At 49.6% G+C, this 17,045-nt stretch overlaps 6 protein-coding genes across 7 annotated transcripts; 4 read left to right on the top strand and 2 right to left on the bottom strand.

Annotated features, from left to right (window-relative positions):
- Positions 1-153: 153 nt before the first annotated feature.
- Positions 154-3,187, top strand: FVEG_08987 (mannosyltransferase). Its single transcript, XM_018897899.1, has 5 exons — positions 154-1,228; positions 1,291-1,689; positions 1,743-1,829; positions 1,878-2,289; positions 2,339-3,187. Exons 1-5 carry the CDS (start codon positions 945-947, stop codon positions 2,681-2,683), a joined length of 1,527 nt encoding a protein of 508 aa, XP_018755668.1. The 5' UTR covers positions 154-944; the 3' UTR covers positions 2,684-3,187.
- Positions 3,188-3,355: 168 nt separating this feature from the next.
- On the top strand, positions 3,356-4,559 carry FVEG_08986 (hypothetical protein). Its single transcript, XM_018897898.1, has one exon. It carries the CDS (start codon positions 3,475-3,477, stop codon positions 4,339-4,341), a length of 867 nt encoding a protein of 288 aa, XP_018755667.1. The 5' UTR covers positions 3,356-3,474; the 3' UTR covers positions 4,342-4,559.
- A 1,284-nt stretch (positions 4,560-5,843) lies between these two features.
- FVEG_08985 (50S ribosomal protein L15) lies at positions 5,844-7,091 on the top strand. The gene is made up of 2 exons (XM_018897897.1): positions 5,844-6,334; positions 6,414-7,091. The coding sequence occupies exons 1-2, from the start codon at positions 6,018-6,020 to the stop codon at positions 6,982-6,984; spliced, it is 888 nt and encodes a 295-aa protein (XP_018755666.1). The 5' UTR covers positions 5,844-6,017; the 3' UTR covers positions 6,985-7,091.
- Positions 7,092-7,251: 160 nt separating this feature from the next.
- FVEG_16494 (sorting nexin mvp-1) lies at positions 7,252-10,410 on the top strand. The gene is made up of 4 exons (XM_018905717.1): positions 7,252-8,063; positions 8,269-9,170; positions 9,228-9,821; positions 9,872-10,410. The coding sequence occupies exons 1-4, from the start codon at positions 7,559-7,561 to the stop codon at positions 10,079-10,081; spliced, it is 2,211 nt and encodes a 736-aa protein (XP_018755665.1). The 5' UTR covers positions 7,252-7,558; the 3' UTR covers positions 10,082-10,410.
- On the bottom strand, positions 10,337-13,334 carry FVEG_08982 (dihydroxy-acid dehydratase). Of its 2 annotated transcripts, XM_018897896.1 has the most exons (6): positions 12,827-13,334; positions 12,412-12,665; positions 12,263-12,360; positions 12,203-12,210; positions 12,046-12,153; positions 10,375-11,997 (listed from the first exon to the last, which is right to left on the bottom strand). In XM_018897896.1, exons 2-6 carry the CDS (start codon positions 12,541-12,543, stop codon positions 10,541-10,543), a joined length of 1,803 nt encoding a protein of 600 aa, XP_018755664.1. In that variant the 5' UTR covers positions 12,544-12,665; positions 12,827-13,334; the 3' UTR covers positions 10,375-10,540. The 2 variants fall into 2 exon arrangements, with proteins under 2 accessions (XP_018755663.1, XP_018755664.1); XM_018897895.1 differs by having other exon boundaries at positions 10,337-11,997; positions 12,412-13,334.
- Positions 13,335-14,711: 1,377 nt separating this feature from the next.
- On the bottom strand, positions 14,712-16,986 carry FVEG_08981 (hypothetical protein). The gene is made up of 2 exons (XM_018897894.1): positions 16,409-16,986; positions 14,712-16,354 (listed from the first exon to the last, which is right to left on the bottom strand). The coding sequence occupies exons 1-2, from the start codon at positions 16,571-16,573 to the stop codon at positions 15,455-15,457; spliced, it is 1,065 nt and encodes a 354-aa protein (XP_018755662.1). The 5' UTR covers positions 16,574-16,986; the 3' UTR covers positions 14,712-15,454.
- Positions 16,987-17,045: the final 59 nt, after the last annotated feature.

Genomic DNA, 17,045 nt, shown 5'->3' with positions numbered 1-17,045 from the left:
CCGGTACATCAGTCATTATCTTCAGTGGCTACAGGCTCTACTACGGCCCCATCATGTTTTGCATGCTCCCACTTCCCACCGTCTCATGCTCTATCTGTAGACTGTCTGTGCCTTCTCCCTTATTCTTTGCCTCTCTCTTGTTCTTTTTTTGGGCATCCCTTTCGTAGCCAAGACCCTTAGTCTGAGTACAAGAGTCAGTCAGTCTCTACCGCCCTTGCTATAAATGTACATGTACGCAGATAGAACATGCACTGTAACTCATAACAAGGATTCCCTCATTCATTGGTGATCTCTCGCTATCATCTGCCAAGGACAAGGAGCCTGTGCCCCACTGACCAGCTCTACCAGGTCGACGCGTCAGTAGTTTTTTGATTGCTAGATCAAACTCTGGGCCTGTCTTGTCTTTCTTTGGCTTTGACTTTGGTGGAATTTTCTACTGTATTGCACTAGAATCAGGGAAGTGGTCCCTGCCGCTCATTACTTAATTCAAACTGTCTCGTCTCCCTGTCTGTCTGTCTGTCTGTCTGTCTTTTACATAGAGATCCAATATCCTATCCCACGACTGCTTCTCCTTAAACGCTACCTACGTCTATGGACGACGTGCGACGATAACATCGAAATCCACGAGCCACGACAACGATACCACGACTGCCTTCTCTTCTGCGATCGCTTTCGACATATTTTTTTTTTACCTTTTTAAACTTCCCGGTCCCACCTTGAAGATCGGCCGAACTACCTACGGTTACCGTACAAGTTAATTGCCCCATCCACCAATACCGATCTCCATCCCTGGCCTCCTATTTCCTCGACCACGACCATATCTACAACCTCAATCTTGTCTTCGACGGCCGTCGCAGGCGCCACGATACGGCGCTTTTCATGTCCTCCAGACCCCGACTGCTACCGATCACAATACCTACCGCCGTGGTAGGATCTTCCTCGCCATGGACTTGATCAGGAGGGCGACCAAGGTGGCTCCCAGCAAACCTCCTCTACAACTTCCCCTCGACGAGAAGAGGGATTCCAAACATAACAAGTCGGTCGATTCTCGCATGGCCTTCTTCCGAAGGCCCCTGCGATTAAAGGGGAACTCTACAATTTCCGTACCTCTGGGCGTGGTTGTCTTTTTTCCAATGCTTGTTTTAATCCTTATTTTTATTCTCTTCGTTAGCCATCCCAGTTCCCCCGGCAGGTTTCTGATACCAGGGGGTGCTCCCCCCAAGATGCGGTAAGTCTGATATCAGCATTGGATGGATGCTTGGCATAACAGATAGCTAACATCCCAAACAGGAAAATCAGCGAAAAGTACGATAAGGTGTTCGTCGAGGGCTGCGCCCAGCCTGACACCAGCCAACCTCGAGCCAATGCCGCATTTGTGATATTAGCGCGAAACAAGGAGATCGATGGTGTTTTGCAATCCATAAAATCAGTTGAGAGACATTTCAATCGCTGGTATCATTACCCCTATGTGTTCCTCAACGACGGCGACTTCGACGACAACTTCAAGGAGGCTGTTAGAAACCATACCTCCGGAGATGTTGAGTTCGGAAAGGTTGGACCAGATATGTGGGGGTTCCCCGATTGGATTGACCCCAAGGTAGCTTCGGAGGGTATCGCCAAGCAGGGCGACGCTGCCGTCATGTATGGAGGTCTGGAGAGCTACCACAAGATGTGCAGATTCTACTCTGGGTAAGTTAAAATTCTCTTGGCGATCAAGGATAGCCTGGCTAACAGCGCAATAGTTTCTTTTTCAACCACCCCTTATTACTCAAGTACGAGTGGTATTGGCGAGTCGAACCCGAGATCAGCTACTTCTGCGACATCACATAGTACGTTTTGCTCCAGTCCGATGCAGTCGCATTACTAACTAGTTGCAGCGATCCCTTCCAGAAGATGATCGAAAACAACAAAACGTACGGCTTCACAATCGCCGTTAAGGAGCTTCGAGAGACCGTTCCCAACATCTTTCGATACGCCTCCGCCTACAAGCGACTCAACAACATCACATCGAAGGGCTTGTGGGAAATGTTCGTCGAGCCACCGGAGGACGATGATGAGGACACTTCTAAGGACAGCGATACCTCACCAAATCCCGAGAAGAGTTTCTGGGATACCCTCACAGGTAAAAAGGAGAACATTGTCGACCCTGAGTCAATGGAGGGGGAGACCTACAACATGTGCCACTTTTGGTCCAATTTCGAAATTGCGAAGCTCAGCTGGTTCCGCAGCAAGGAGTACCAGGACTTCTTTGAAATGATGGACAGAAGCGGTGGCTTTTGGATGGAACGAGTATGCAAGCCAAAGTCCCCCTTTTTGTGCCGATGCTAACATTCCTCAGTGGGGCGATGCTCCTATTCACTCCCTTGCCGCTGGCGCTCTCCTCGGACCCCAGGATATCCATTACTTCCGAGACTTTGGTTACCGACATACAACGATCCAGCATTGCCCTGCCAATGCGCCGGGCAAACAGCTTGCACGTGAGCCCTACCTAGAAAAGACAACATTCCCCGAGTATAAGAGATTTGAGGAAGACGACTACTGGGAGCATTGGGACGACGTGCAAGAAGGCGGCATTGGCTGTCGCTGCAGGTGTGATACAGACGTTGTCGATGTTGAGGGCAAAGAAGGATCATGTCTTGCAGAATGGGTCGACGTTGCTGGCGGTTGGGAACATCCATACTAAGCCACCTTAGACTTGAGCTGTCTTGAGTATGGAATCCAACATACGGATCATTATCAGCATTCGAGCACTGCGATTATCAACCAAACATTAACGGCGCTTCAGGGGCATAAGCAACTTCATTCAACTAGGTCAAAGGGATTATTACACATTCGGGGACAGGGAAAAGTAAAAGAGGGTGCGGCGTTTTGTTTTTGTCCCGAGCATCCTGCCTTTACTTTTGCCGTGGTCGGAATACTCGTCTAACATTGTACTAAAGGGTTATGGCATGCGCATCGTGGGGAATCTGCTGCATACACGGGTTGGGAGGTCTTTGTCAAGATGATGTGATAGATGATGGATTTATATTCTACTCTAGATGTCAGAGCCTTTTATACTAATGATACATGTAGGATGAGGACCAGCTCATTCTACAACCACGGAGAAGTGGTTTTGTTGCATGTCTCACTTGGTGGTATTATGCATAAGTGATCGCCCTGACCTTAATTTATGGTTCTTACTGCTGCAAACCTTAAGCCTCCTGCAGCCATCCCTTGACTAATTGTGTAGATTCCGTGATAGCGTAGGCAGATTCCCAGGGGCTGAGTGGACGTGGCGCTGGAGGCCCCGGTCTAGAGAGCACTGCCATCAAGACAAACAGCTACAATTCTAGACCCACCAGTTCATGGAGGGCTGACAAAGTCCTAGGTATAAGAGTCCTAGAAACGACAAAGAGAAGTCTGTGCCAATATCATTTAATTCACGAGTTCTTCCCTATTCTCATCATCACACAAACCGTATCAGTTTCGGGCACAATGGATACCTTAAATCGTGTCTCAGAATATCTCTTCGGCCCTGCGATTCCTCATCGAGAACCATGTGGCCGAGCAGTACAGATCATGTCGGATCTTCATCTCGAGCTGAATCGACAATACGCAACGTTTGACTTTCCTGTCAAAGCACCTTTTCTCATTCTTGGTGGTGATATAGGCCGTTTAGTCGACTACGACATGTTTCTTCCTTTCCTCGCACGCCAAACAGAACGCTTCGAGAAGGTTTTCCTGGTTCTTGGCAACCATGAGTTCTATGAGATGAGCTATGAGGACGGTATCGAAAAGGCGAGGCAGCTGGAGAAAGAAGTGTCTCTGAAGGGAAAACTTGTGATCCTAGATCGAAATCGCTGGGATGATCCGGATTCGAAACTCACAATTATCGGCGTAACATTGTGGTCGAACATCCATTCTTCAGCAGCTGAGACCATTGCCCTCCGAGTATCAGACTACAAACTCATCAAAGACTGGACTGTAGCCAAGCACAACGAGTGTCATGCCCGGGATCTCGCCTATCTCACAGAGACGATATCCGAACTCAACAACCTTCCAGCAGAATCTCAGAGAAATGTCTTGGTAGTGACGCACCACGCACCCTGTGTGAAAGGGTCTTCGAGACCAGAACATGCGAATGCACCGTACAAGACGGCGTTTTCGACGGATGTTATCCAGGCGAGGGAGTTTATGCGTGGAGTGCAGGTTTGGATGTTTGGTCACACGCATTATACGACTGAGTTTAAGAAGGGTGGTGTGAAGGTTGTTGCGAATCAGAGGGGGTATGTTTTGGGTTACAAGGGGCCGACACTGGAGAATACAAGGGGTTTTGACGACGAGAGAGTTGTAGAGTTGTGAGTTGGGATAATTGGGTTCTTACACTTAGATAGTATTAGAGATCTGCTCTCGATGAGCTCAAAGAGTTAGTATACTGAGTTGGTTCATTCCATCATTGACTATGACCCCGTTTGTTTGTATATAATATAGGCGTCCAAGGCCGACTATATGTCCTGAGTACATGTCGTCAGAATAACATGGTCAATGGTCCATCTCCAGTGACGGGTTGGGAATGTTGGTTTAGTAACTGGTAACTCCCATATGAGTGAAAAAAGGCCCACGCAGGATCTGTTATAGCAGCGATATCCGGAGGCTCGAGCCGTTCTTCTATTATGACAAGGCACATACTTGAGCAGTACACGTCTCTCAAATGCTTGGGGAATGGGCTGTGTCAAAGCAAAGCCTCAGATCGTGCCTTGCATGGTATTTAAGCATGATTAGTTAGCTCAATTACCCTTGCTGTTCTTCTTCCATCTCCAGCTGTTTCTCAATTGCGTGTGATTGTATGTTTCATATCCCTGTTGTTCTTGGCTATAGATCCACGCAGCTAAGACTGTGCCTTGGGCTGTGCTCGAATATAAGGATGATGAAAGCACGAGAATGTCAATTTATACGAACCTACAGTTTACCACCTGATGTTATATATCAGTGTTGCCCTCACTGTCTAACCGAGCTTGCATATCGTCTCATCCTCACGATTCCGCAACTCCAAGATTCTATGAGGATTATGCTAGGTAGTTCTTCATCCATATATACCCACGATGTCAGCCAGAATATCTAATCTCTACTGCAGTCATTTCCTCAGCACCAAACTAAGAGACACTTTATCTCTCTTGGAAACAGGTGTGCTAGACTTCAATAAGTCAAGCAGCTCGACTTGCGGGTCGTTAACAACGAAAGTGGGCGTTTTAAGCTGAGACAACGGAAGTCGGCCAAAAAGGCTTATACAACCCTCGTTCAATTACTGGCCTTACAAAGTTTTATCTGGGACGCCTTGAACATAGCTATATCGATCGTTCAGATGGGCATCATAATGATTGAACCCCGTGGGGCGAAAACAGACGATGACCCAGCGAGGTTGGCGACCGACGGAATGTTTCTATTTCTTGTTATTGGCATGCCTCTCATTGCATTATTTCTCGGTTGGGTCGGCTGCTTGGCTATTTACAGACGCAGAAAGAGAAAGAGAATTGCTAAGCGTGCTGCTAAGGCGAGAGAAAGACTCGCGAGCACAGCTGGAGATACGCAAAGCCTTGGAGGAAGGACTCTCTGCAACTGATTTTCGTTCTTTTCGGTCTACAGTCGCTTCTTGATAGATGTAGTATGGGATTAAGATGTTCAGGTGAAGGAAGGGCTCGGACTCTGTGGTTAATGGATGGGGAGGGCGTGTAAGTGATGTCTTGGAGGGGGTTTCAATGGCTGCTTCTTTCTGGAAGGGCGAGGCCTTTGACACGGGCTTATGAAGATACAAACGACTTTATGAAGTCTTCTAATAATATATTAATCATTCTCAATATCAAATTCGAAAACGTTGATTTTAAGCCTGTCGTTGAAGATTTATATGAGTGGCAGCCTGAGGCATCCACTGCCCCAGATTGGCATTCTTGCGCTAAGCCGTTCGAAAAATTGGTGACCATAGACTTCGAGATCGCCAGCATCAATTCCAGACTCACGGCCACGGCGCCCTCTCCACGACGATGCCTCCTCGAATTTCACCCTTCAGCACGCCGATGTGCTGCAGGACGACTCCCAATGCCCCTGTGTCATCGCTGACGGCCTACCTCTCCGGCCTCTCCCTCCAGACCCGAAATGCGTCTATCCTCAGCAGTCTCGCCAACAACCCCGGCGCCGTTCACCAGAAGAAGCGAGTTGGTCGTGGTCCCTCTTCCGGACACGGAAAGACATCTGGTCGTGGTCACAAGGGTCAGAAGCAGCATGGAAAGGTCAAGCCGTGGTTCCAGGGTGGTCAGACACCTTTGATCGTCAAGCATGGTCGAAAGGGTTTCAACAACTTGTGAGGCGCCTACGAATAATCCGACAGAATTTCGAAGAGTCGGGAATTATAGGAGCTTAATTGACTAACACATTCGCAGCCGAGCTCCTCAGATGTCAGAAGTCAACCTCGACCAGATCCAGGTTTGGATCGACCAAGGACGAATCGACCCCACCAAGCAGATTACACCAAAGGAATTGATCGAGTGTGGCATTGTTGGAACTGTCAAGGATGGTGTCAAGGTCCTCTCCCGAGGTGCGGATATGCTTAAGCAGCCCATCGATGTCATGGTTTCCCGTGTTTCTGCTGGAGCTATTGCTGCTATTGAAGGTGCTGGAGGCAAGGTCGTCACTCGATACTACACCAAGCTGGCCATAAAACGACTCCTACGAGGTCAGTCCGTCAACACGGATAAGCCTCTCCCTCAAGGATTGGAGCACGTCGACACTGTGCTGGCCGCAGCCCGCGATGCACCCTTCCGGTACCGATTACCCGACCCTACCAGCCGTGAGGACATTGAGTACTATCGTGATCCCGCACACCGGGGATACTTGAGCCACCAGCTTGCGCCAGGAGAGTCGCCCAGTTTGTACTTCAGGGTGCCTGGAGTGCACAAGATCAAGAGCGAGGTTAAGAAGGAGAAGGCAGCCACTGAGGAGACTCTGTTCTAAGAGTTGTCCAGGGCATGTGATGAATTGTATTATAATGACCGAGTATAGACACTTGGATGTGATAACAAGCAATGTACAAACAGTTGAACTCATGAACTTGCTCCTGTTGACCTCTAGTGATCAGCCACAGTTTTGACAGGCTGTGGCGTCTCCAGGAACATCCATTTTAGCCGTTGCATGCGTCAGGGAGTACGTACCTCACCCATGACGCTCCACAACAGCTCCGTTCGGTTTAAGTTGATGTCGCAGACCCAGGTCTTCTCCACTCGGAATGACTTCACCAACCTCCCAGTTGCCTCTCAATTCGCGTGTATTTCGTCGCTAGAGCTTCTGTATTGCTTATTGGGCTCGCTTCAACTCCTGTAGCTGCAGCTTTGTTCCATCGCAGGCTCGGTATCGCACAATCAACTCGATTGCGCTGTATATCGTCCTCTTCTCAGCTTCGATTACGAATCGCAATCTAGACGACCGATCTACGCTCTCCACGAGTATTCGCGACTCGGCTGATCGACATCGGCGAGATTGATACGCACCGTAAGATAATCTTACATTCACTGCTCGCCTGAGAGTCATAATGTCACTTTTTGGTTCATCGCCGACGGAGGACAGTCCAGGTCTGGGTTCGTCTACGGGTCCAGCTCGTCGCGGCGGTGCTGGACTCTTCGACGATGACTCTGGTTCTGGAACTCCAAAGCCATCCAACAGCCTCTTTGCTGACGACAACGACTCTCATGATTCACCTTGGGACATGCCCACGCCGCGCAAGCAGCAGAGCAGAGCCGAGCTTATCCGCAACCTCCTCCCCGGTAGCGACGTGCCCGATACTTACATCGAGACCTTTGATATAGTAGTGCGCGAAGATGGCAGCGGAGGTCAGGTCACTTCTGGTGGTGTCGCAAAGCTCTTTGCTACTGCCAGACTTGGTGCTGATGCCCAAGCTCGCATTATGTCCTTGGTAGCTCCCGGAGGCGGGAATGTCCTGCTGGGTCGAAACGAGTTCAACGTGCTGCTGGCTTTGGTAGGCCTTGCACAAGAAGGCGAAGTCATAAGCCTGGATGGTGTTGATGAGCGCCGAAAACGTAAGTAAACCTATCTCTTTGCATCACATTTCGCACGATCACAGTATTTTCCCCTCATGTACATCGCTTGCCTGCCAAGACTTACAAGCTGCCCTATCAACTGGTCAATGCAATGCCATGGATGTCATATCAGTGCTGGCATATGCCCCCCGGCGCTTGGTGGGGACACTACTCAGGTCCAGCTAATAACTCATTTCCATCACAGGCCTTCCGCAACCCAAGCTCGCGGGTCTCACTGCAGAGCCCGTCCTACCTCCAGTCGCTGAACTTTCCGCGAAGCCGCCTCAGACACCTCCAAAAGATATTCCTCCTCAACAACAACAAACTCCTCCCGCGCAACAAACGCCCAAGCAATTTCGACCAGCCATGGATGACCCAGAGGATGATCCATGGGGAAGTCCTGATATGCACAAAACCCATGATCATGGTCCCTCCAAGTCCAACGGCACCCAGCGAAATAGCACAAATGGCCATGCCGGCTTTGGCCAAACACCACCGACGACAGTAATCGATGCTCCTCCTCTGCCCAACATTGCATCCCCTCAAGCCACTACGTCTCCAAACAGCCGGAGACAGCATTCCAGCAACTCGGTGACAACGCCTGGAGGATGGGGATACTTCGATGGAAATAACCCTGTTGTAGGCTTTGGGGAATCTCCCTCTGGCCCTGTCCAGAATCCCTTTGGTGGAGCTCCCGATCTGACACCAACTGCACAACCTCCAGCTCTTCAGCACCATGCGAGCAGTGCTAGAGCCAGCCGCGGCGCCGAGGAGAATGTCGTTGTTGTGCTTATGCCGGAAAAGGAAGGTGTTTTCATGTTCCAGCACCATAATTATGAAATCTCGAGTATAAGGCGCGGTAGCAAGGTTATTCGCAGGTACAGCGACTTTGTCTGGCTATTGGATTGCCTACATAAGAGATATCCATTCCGTATTCTACCGCTACTTCCGCCTAAGCGTGTAGGTGTAAATGGTAGCCATCTGTCCAACGATGGGGCATTTATCGAGAAGCGAAGGAGGGGTCTGTCACGATTCTTGAATGCCCTTATCAGACACCCGATTCTGAGTCAGGAACAACTTGTCGTCATGTTCTTGACTGTTCCTACAGTAAGTCAATTCTGCCACCAAGTGTAAGTCAACTGCTGAAGCTAATATCAGCATCAGGAACTATCTGTGTGGCGTAAGCAAGCTACCATTTCTGTTCAAGATGAGTTTGCTGATAGAGCACTACCACCTGGTCTGGAGGACTCTTTGCCCGCTGAGCTCGAGGATCTCTTCAGCCGAACCCGCAATGGCGTCAAACGATCTGCTGAACTTTACATTAACGTCTGCAACATCATGGATCGTCTCGTCAAGCGAACCGAGGGCGTGGCTGCTGACCACGCTCGTATTGCTCTTTCTTTGGCCTCTTTGACAGAAACATCGGAGGATACTTACGCAACTGACACCAACGAGGTTCCTCTTCTTAATGATGGACTTGTTGCCATGAGCAAACACCTCAGAACTTGCCAGGCTTTGATGGAGGATGAGAGTCGTGGATGGGACGAGGGAGTTCTTGAGGACCTCAAGCGCCAACGAGATGCTCTTGTCAGCGTGCGTGAGATGTTTGAACGAAGAGAGCGATTGGACAAAGATAATATTCCTTATCTGGAGCGGAGGATTCAGACTAATGAGAACAAGCTTGCCAACTTGAGATCCAAGCCAGAAGGCGTGGTCAAGGCTGGTGAGATTGACCGCATAGCAGAAAACATCATCAAGGTAGGTCTATCTCTGTACTATCACAAGGAGAGGCGCTAACAAAGAATCAGGATAAGGAGTCTATTGTCCAGCAACACAACCGCTCCATCTTCGTCAAGGAGTGTATTCGCGACGAACTCATCACCTTCCAGTCAACTCAGTACCAGGTCAGCCGATGGAACCAGGACTGGGCCGGTGAGCGAGTCAAGTACGCCGAGATGCTCGCCGACAACTGGAGACGATTGCTAGATGAGCTTGAGGGCATGCCCCTGGGTGACTAGAGCCCGCCAAAGAGTCACCAAGGATCATTTGCTACAGCGCACGACGAGCCTTTCGAGGAAATCGCCGAGATCGTATGGGGAGACGTGGAGTGGTGATTGGATACAACCACGGGACAGAAGAGAAGCGACTGTGTGTTTTTAAAGTATAATTTATGCGTGCAAGATGTATTTGTGTATCAAGACAAGAGCAAGATGAAGGTGGTTATGCATGGGTTGAAAGAGGAGTGTTAGTGGGAGACAGAAGCGTGTGGATGTGCTCGATACCCTTCATTCATTTTAGTTTCCAATCCTCGTTCATAATAGAAATCAAATCTACCAAGTTTATACAAGTCGCTGCTCCTAATTATATGGTCGTGTTAGTCCTTGTTCAATATCATGCGAGATCACGCACGGTATTGCGTTTCAATATAACGTAATATTCCCATTTTTATTTTTGCTCTCCATGCCTGTCTTGGATATCTACCACTGATCTGTCACAGCACCGTGAGAAGCATCTCCGACCAACTTGGCATACTTGGCCAGCACACCTCGCTTGACTCTAGGCTCGGGGGCCTTCCACTCACTCCTTCGCTTCTCCATCTCCTCGTCGGTGATGTCGACATCAATGCGGTTTCTAACAGCGTCGATAGTGATAACATCCCCATCCTTAACTAGAGCGATAGGGCCTCCGACCATGGCTTCAGGCACCACGTGACCAACGATGAAACCGTGAGAGGCACCACTGTATCGACCGTCTGTGACGAGGGCCAGATTCGAGAGACCGGCACCCATGATGGCTGCAGAGGCCTTCAGTTGTTCAGGCATACCAGGACCACCCTTGGGACCTTCATATCGAACGATGACGACCAAGTTGCCGTCGGATTGCTTGATCTCACCCTTGTTCAGAGCAGCGTTGAGCATCTTCTCAGTGTCGTATACACGAGCCTTGCCAGTGAAAGACAGACCCTCCTTTCCAGTAATCTTGGCAACGGCACCGCCGGGGGCAAAGTTGCCTCGTAGAATGCGGATGTGGCCGGAGTCCTTGATAGGGTCGTCGAGAGAGCGGATGATATCCTGACCAGGGTCCAGGCTAGGCCAGTCTTCCACGTTCTCGGCGAGAGTCTTGCCGGTGACGGTCATGATGCTGCCGTCAAGAAGACCACGGGCGATGAGCATCTTGATAACGGAGGGCGTTCCGCCAACATTGTAGAGATCCTCCATGTAGTACTTTCCACTAGGGGCCAGATCAGCGAGGAAAGGGGTTCGGTCACTGGCGCGTTGGATATCGTCGATGGTCAGGGGTACACCAGCTGTGTTGGCCATGGCGAGGAAGTGAAGAACACCGTTTGTAGAACCACCCAGAATCATAGTCAGAACAAGAGCGTTCTCGAAGGAAGCCCGGGTCATGATGTCGCGAGGACGGAGATCCTTCTCCATAGTAGTTCGGATAACCTGAGCAGCACGCTCACATTCACGACGCTTCTCAGGAGACTCAGCAGGGTATGAAGAAGATCCAGGTAGTGAAAGACCCATAGCCTCAATGGCAGTAGCCATAGTGTTAGCCGTGTACATGCCACCACAGGCTCCAGCACCGGGACAAGCATGCTTCTCGATATCATCCATGACATCAGAGCTCTCGCGGCCAGCCTCACCAGGATTCGACTTTGCATGGAGTTTGCCGTAGGTGAAAGCGCCAGAAGCTTCGTAGCATGTGCTGATGTTGATAGGCTGCTCGAGGAGCTTGGAGTGACCCTTGCGGATGGTACCGCCGTAGATCATGATAAAGGGGCGGTTGTGACGAGCGGCGGCCATGACAGTGCCGGGCATGTTCTTGTCACAGCCAGGAATAGAGATGTTGGCGTCATGGTGCTGGGCGCAAGTTACAGACTCGATGGAATCAGCGATGATTTCTCGGGTTTGAAGAGAGAATCGCATGCCTGAGAGGTGTGAGTTATTTGTGAATTTAGTGAGTGAGATTCACTGACCTTCGCCTCCCATGGTGATGGCGTCAGAGACACCAACGGTGTTGAACTGCCATCCGATCATACCCTCCTTCTCGATAGAGTTCTTGACGATTTGGCCAAGATCGAGGACTGCAACTTTGTGAGTATAAATTCTCCAGTGTGAGGTTGTCTCACTTACGATGAGTGCTGGAAATCATTAGTATTCAGTCCTGAGAGAGGCTTTCGGTTCAATACTCACTTGCAAGGGTTTCCCTGCCACCAAACAGTAGCAACACCGATTTGAGGGGCATTCTTCATCTTGTCCTTGTTGGGGACACCAGCTCCGTAGAGCATGGCCTGGTAAAGTCAGTGAGTTGCTGGGATATGGTAGAGGTAGGGGAGGCATACCTGAGCTCCGGGATAGTCATGCTCGCGAGTGATCTTTGTTGACCAACGGTTCAGAGCACCACCGGGAGGAAGACAAGGAAAGGGGATGTAGTCGGGATCTTGTTTAGGGTCGTGTTGGACTTGGTCCGCCATGATGATGAGTTGTGAGAGCTGATCTCAGTCTGTAGTTTTGGTTGGTGGTAGAGTTCAGCGGTTTCTAGTGAATCAAAGGCTGAGAAACACGAGAGTCAAGTCAGGGTGAAAGAAGCTATCTCCTGATGAGTTGGGATTAGTTTCAAGGTAAAGGATAAAAAGCGATGTCGGAGAGAGAGAAAGAGGAAGAAAGGATGAGTTGAGTCGGTTTATGTTTATGTTGCAGTGAAGAGAGGTGCCAAGGCGTAACCCCACGGGCAGTGACTGGCAGTGGCAGGCAGACCTTGGTTATATAAAGGAATTGAGTCCGGACAACAAGGTCTTTAGGCTTTTGGTCTTTAGTGAGGGTGACAGAGAACCGAAGACGAAGAGAAATTGACCAAAGACAAGCGTCGGATTAGACAAGAATTGTGGTGCGAGTTGCAATGCGTCTGCCGAAGAGCGGAGTAGTTTTGGTTTTAGTGACTTTTTTCAATGTAAGCGGAATGTCCTGTAGCCTGTAGCTTCGTAGCCCTGTGACTTGAGGTAGTGTAGTGGTGTGCGGAGTAGAGTAGAGTGAGTGAGTGGGTGGCGTTGGCTCTTGTGTTGATCAGTTTGAAGGTTTACGATGTTACAAGTCACCAAGAGAGAGAGAGAGAAGAGAAGATGAAGATGATACGGGAGAAAGGAAGTGATAACGGCTGCTGCAGTTGTGACAATTTTGCACTCTGCAAGCTAATGTAAGGTAGCTTCTGGCACATTGACAACACACGATATCTACCTAGATAAGAGAAGGCTCGTGAGAAATTGCGTCTACCTCGTGTTGTTCGAGGCTATTCTCACTCCAGAAAACTTGGCTTGCCTCACTTATCCTTCCTTTGCCGGACCGAACAGCTCGGCATTCGCTCCGGATCTCGAATCAAAAGAGTTTCCCCATTCCCCTTCTCTTGATTCTTCTTTTCTTTTAGCCCCTCTTGACTTGGTATGATCATGACATATCCACTTCCCGCCTGCTAAAGAGGCCAGCAACCAACCCCGCACATTAGTTTGGTAGGTTAGGTTAGGTTAGTTAGCTAGAGCTTTGTCAAATGCCAACCGTCGGTTTAGCAATTACGGATCCCTCGAGCTTTGATAGGTCCGAGCTAGTCATTGCCAATCAAGCAGAGAGACCAATTCTTCTCTGTCAGTGTTAGTGTCAGTGTCAGTGTCAGTGTTGAGTGAGTGCAAGAGAGAATCAATGCTTGAAATACCAGAAGTCATCTCCACTCATAAACATGCTCCCCTCACGATACCTTCAAAGCGTGGGGTTGATTCTAATTGACCCCCAAAACAAAAACATGACAGCGGCTAAATGGCAAAACAACCTCCCCTTAGAACATCCTACCTATAGTACCTTACAGTTACATTCAGCCGGGACTCCGCAGTCCCATTCGCTATGGATCCCCTTGCCATGATCCCCGATATGCCCCTCTCCGCGTGACATCCACCGGGGCCGAACCGCGGATCGGATACGGGGGACAAACACCGAAGTTTCGGCTGGCACTCACCCGAACGGTGCTAACCACCGAGACTTTGTAATGTTTCGACGTATCAGATATATCACGTTATAGTCCAAAACAGACAATGATCTCTCTATTCGTCGGCTGCTTAACTATAAACAAACACGCCTCTTTACGTCTTCTCCTTTCATACTGTACCTCAGCTACTACTACAAGACAACACAGTGTACGTACTCACAACTCGTCAATATCATCCATCCCCCAATATCATGCAAGTCATATTGGTCTATGCATCTTGATACACGACCCGTCGTCATTGTGAAACAAAGACTCGGAAAACGCATTGAAACGCTGTACAGCCAAGACACATACACCCACCCACCCACCCACCCAACTCACTCACTACACCACAGCACATAAGCATCACTCAGCAGTACCATGACAATTCGGGCTTTTGCTGCGAAATGATCTTCATGACACCTTGTACAGACTCTGCTCGGACGTATCATCGTCTCGAGCAACCTCAAACATATCCCCCCATCCCCATATCCTCCACTAACACACGCTGATCTAGTTTCACCTCCATTACGCAAGCAACTCTTCAACGCTGTCATGTCACAGTCCACATGAAACAATAAACAGTTCAAAGGTGAAGAAGATTATCAATTGATGCCTGCCAGCTTTTACCACTGGCAGGGTGTATCTAACATTATCCTCCTCCCCATAAACCCCATCCGCTCAGTAGTAGTAGCCCGGGGCCGAGCGCCTTGAGCTTTGGCTCTTTTCTTTCATCACCGTGATTTCATCAGTCCTGAATACGAAACATCAAGAGGACTGTACAATCAATGTAAGGAAATTTGCCGAAATGGCAAGCCAAATAAAACGGGTGAGAAAAAAAAAGCGTCAAAAAAACCGGAAATTGAGACCAATGAAAAATCCATGACTCTGTCCACTACTCCGGGACAGGTCTTTACTCCAAGCATAGGACGGAAAAGATGTATAGTATTTGTCTTCCTCCATCTCCGACAAGTGCTCTTCATGTCGTGTAGCAAATGCCGTGCATCTACCTCCTTTTTTTTTACCTCAAGGATCCAGTACGAAACTGGATCCCAACCACTAGACAATACTTTGTTCATAAGATAAGAACGGTATAGGCGCACAGTGAAAAGAATGAAAGTGATGTACTTCGTGAAAACGAGTGCGGGCGCAAGTAAAATGCCCAAGTGTGTGGCAGATATGCCGTGTCGTGTGCGTGCCTCTGGTGGTAGAGAGAGCAACAATGCCGTGATTGAAACGAAATGCGAAAAGCAAGAGGCGTATCATACAATGAGGCGAGACCAAGCTGCAGTCTCACCTTGTCCTCATTCCAAATTACCTCGCCTCTGGACGGGATGAGGATCAAGACTGGGTGACGTGACCCGGGGAGTCAATGTTCAGTGAGCGGTTTGCATCATACCGAATCGCTCCTCTTCCAGCCGTCTCACGATATCCCGATCGCGAGCGGTTCGTGGGTCGGCGTCGATTCCAAGGATCGAAGAGATCCGTGTCTTGTCCTGTCCCTTGCTGTAGGACTGGCTCTGTGCATCTTTCTCGGCCTGGCCTGGGCTTGAGATGGGGGTGATTGGTGTCAGAGAAGAAGGGCTGCAGCAAGTGCCAGTCTTCCAGGCCTGCTCGAGAACAGTGGGAGACACTGAAGGACCATACTCGTTGGCGATGGTTGTCCAGAAAGATGCGCGGTGGGTTGAGTAGATGGAATGAAGGCGTGAAAGATCAACATGCGAGGCGTTGTGTGCAGGAGGTGAAGATGCGGGTCCAGGAGCAGGCACAACTGAGCAGTCAAGACGCAGGGGAGGTGTTGTTCGCTGAAGCGAAGCTGCGCGCTGGTGGTAGGCAGCATGTGGCATCTGAACAGGTGCGTCCATCGTCGTCGTATATGACTGGTTGGTTACAGGAGGTGGGAGAGACATGCGAGATGGTTTTGGGAGAATGGACGGTAGACGAGTGACATCGCTAGGTCCAACGATGCTGGGGAGTTGGATGTGGCTGGCAGTGTTGACGTTGCAGGGAGGAGGGCTATAACTTCGTACACTTCCGCCAGGAGAGACTGAGCGAGAGACAGTCTCTCGTGCAGGGCTGGGGACGTTCACATGGTGAGTCTGGGTGATGTCGTTGGAGGCACCCGATGAGACTGAGGCAGCACGCTTGTTGCGTCGGTTGCTGCCATGAGAGAGCTGATGGTAGTGAAGACGGCAAGCCAACTCTGTCTTCTTGAGGTGGGCTGCAATGTACTTATATGGCATCTTCTGGAGACGAGTTTGGATGAGATATGACTCCTAAACCTCGTGTTAGTGATATGGTCCGGCACAAGTAAAGCAACATCGACTCACTTCCTCGTCGCTCCAAGCACGTCCACCGCCAGTCGACGAAGCCTTACGGTTCTTTGAAATTCCGTAGTCGTGGCGGTCCATGGAATCCCGAGATGGGATATAAGGCGCAGGGGCCTGAGCCATCTGATGTTGAGGCATGCCTGAGCTCATTGGTCGGCTGTTCATTGTGCTGCCTTGAGATCCGCAATGGGGTATCGTAAAGTATAAATCAGGTCGCTGAAAAGAATCGTCGTTTTTCGAAGGGTCGAAAGTCGTCGTATAAGCTGGTCTTGAAGAAGAAGCCAGGCCAAGTTGTGTGATCAAAGCGAGCGATATCGTTCGAATGCCGGATGTGCTGTTTAAGCCAGCGAGAATATTTAAACTCGAAAATACAGACACCGGAAAGGAAAGTCCTCAAAAGTTGATGAAACTGTTTCAGGTAGAATGAAACAGACTGATATAAAAAGGCGTTAAATGAAAAACCAATGACGGTTTTGTTGTATAGAAGGTAAATGGGTTGTTGTTGATGTTGTTCAAAGGAGTGTCAGCAGCCAAACCAGTTGGTCCAAGTTGGTACTGTTAATGAGTGTGTTGGAGCTAGCTGCGTAGAAGAAGTAAAGCAAGCAGAGCCGAGCCGGAAGAAGTGAATACAAGTGGG

The sequence above is a fragment of the Fusarium verticillioides genome, chromosome 5 (assembly GCF_000149555.1).
Source record: "Fusarium verticillioides 7600 chromosome 5, whole genome shotgun sequence".
Taxonomy (NCBI): Eukaryota; Fungi; Ascomycota; class Sordariomycetes; order Hypocreales; family Nectriaceae; genus Fusarium; species Fusarium verticillioides.
Note: the sequence above shows the minus strand (reverse complement) of the source record. Positions and strands in the feature narration are given on the sequence as shown.

What these genes read in the sequence shown, in the direction of transcription:
- FVEG_08987 (XM_018897899.1), top strand. Translation starts at nt 945, where the DNA reads ATGGACTTGATCAGGAGGGCGACCAAGGTGGCTCCCAGCAAACCTCCT. An exon ending in ATGTGCAGATTCTACTCTGG is followed by an intron (nt 1,690 to 1,742) that starts GTAAGTTAAAAT and finishes ACAGCGCAATAG; the next exon opens with TTTCTTTTTCAACCACCCCT. An exon ending in GTGGCTTTTGGATGGAACGA is followed by an intron (nt 2,290 to 2,338) that starts GTATGCAAGCCA and finishes AACATTCCTCAG; the next exon opens with TGGGGCGATGCTCCTATTCA.
- FVEG_08986 (XM_018897898.1), top strand. Translation starts at nt 3,475, where the DNA reads ATGGATACCTTAAATCGTGTCTCAGAATATCTCTTCGGCCCTGCGATT.
- FVEG_08985 (XM_018897897.1), top strand. Translation starts at nt 6,018, where the DNA reads ATGCCTCCTCGAATTTCACCCTTCAGCACGCCGATGTGCTGCAGGACG. An exon ending in CGAAAGGGTTTCAACAACTT is followed by an intron (nt 6,335 to 6,413) that starts GTGAGGCGCCTA and finishes ACACATTCGCAG; the next exon opens with CCGAGCTCCTCAGATGTCAG.
- FVEG_16494 (XM_018905717.1), top strand. Translation starts at nt 7,559, where the DNA reads ATGTCACTTTTTGGTTCATCGCCGACGGAGGACAGTCCAGGTCTGGGT. An exon ending in TGTTGATGAGCGCCGAAAAC is followed by an intron (nt 8,064 to 8,268) that starts GTAAGTAAACCT and finishes TTTCCATCACAG; the next exon opens with GCCTTCCGCAACCCAAGCTC. An exon ending in TAGCAGAAAACATCATCAAG is followed by an intron (nt 9,822 to 9,871) that starts GTAGGTCTATCT and finishes ACAAAGAATCAG; the next exon opens with GATAAGGAGTCTATTGTCCA.
- FVEG_08982 (XM_018897895.1), bottom strand. Translation starts at nt 12,543, where the DNA reads ATGGCGGACCAAGTCCAACACGACCCTAAACAAGATCCCGACTACATC. An exon ending in ATGACTATCCCGGAGCTCAG is followed by an intron (nt 12,361 to 12,411) that starts GTATGCCTCCCC and finishes TGACTTTACCAG; the next exon opens with GCCATGCTCTACGGAGCTGG. An exon ending in CATCACCATGGGAGGCGAAG is followed by an intron (nt 11,998 to 12,045) that starts GTCAGTGAATCT and finishes CACACCTCTCAG; the next exon opens with GCATGCGATTCTCTCTTCAA.
- FVEG_08981 (XM_018897894.1), bottom strand. Translation starts at nt 16,573, where the DNA reads ATGAACAGCCGACCAATGAGCTCAGGCATGCCTCAACATCAGATGGCT. An exon ending in GTGCTTGGAGCGACGAGGAA is followed by an intron (nt 16,355 to 16,408) that starts GTGAGTCGATGT and finishes CACGAGGTTTAG; the next exon opens with GAGTCATATCTCATCCAAAC.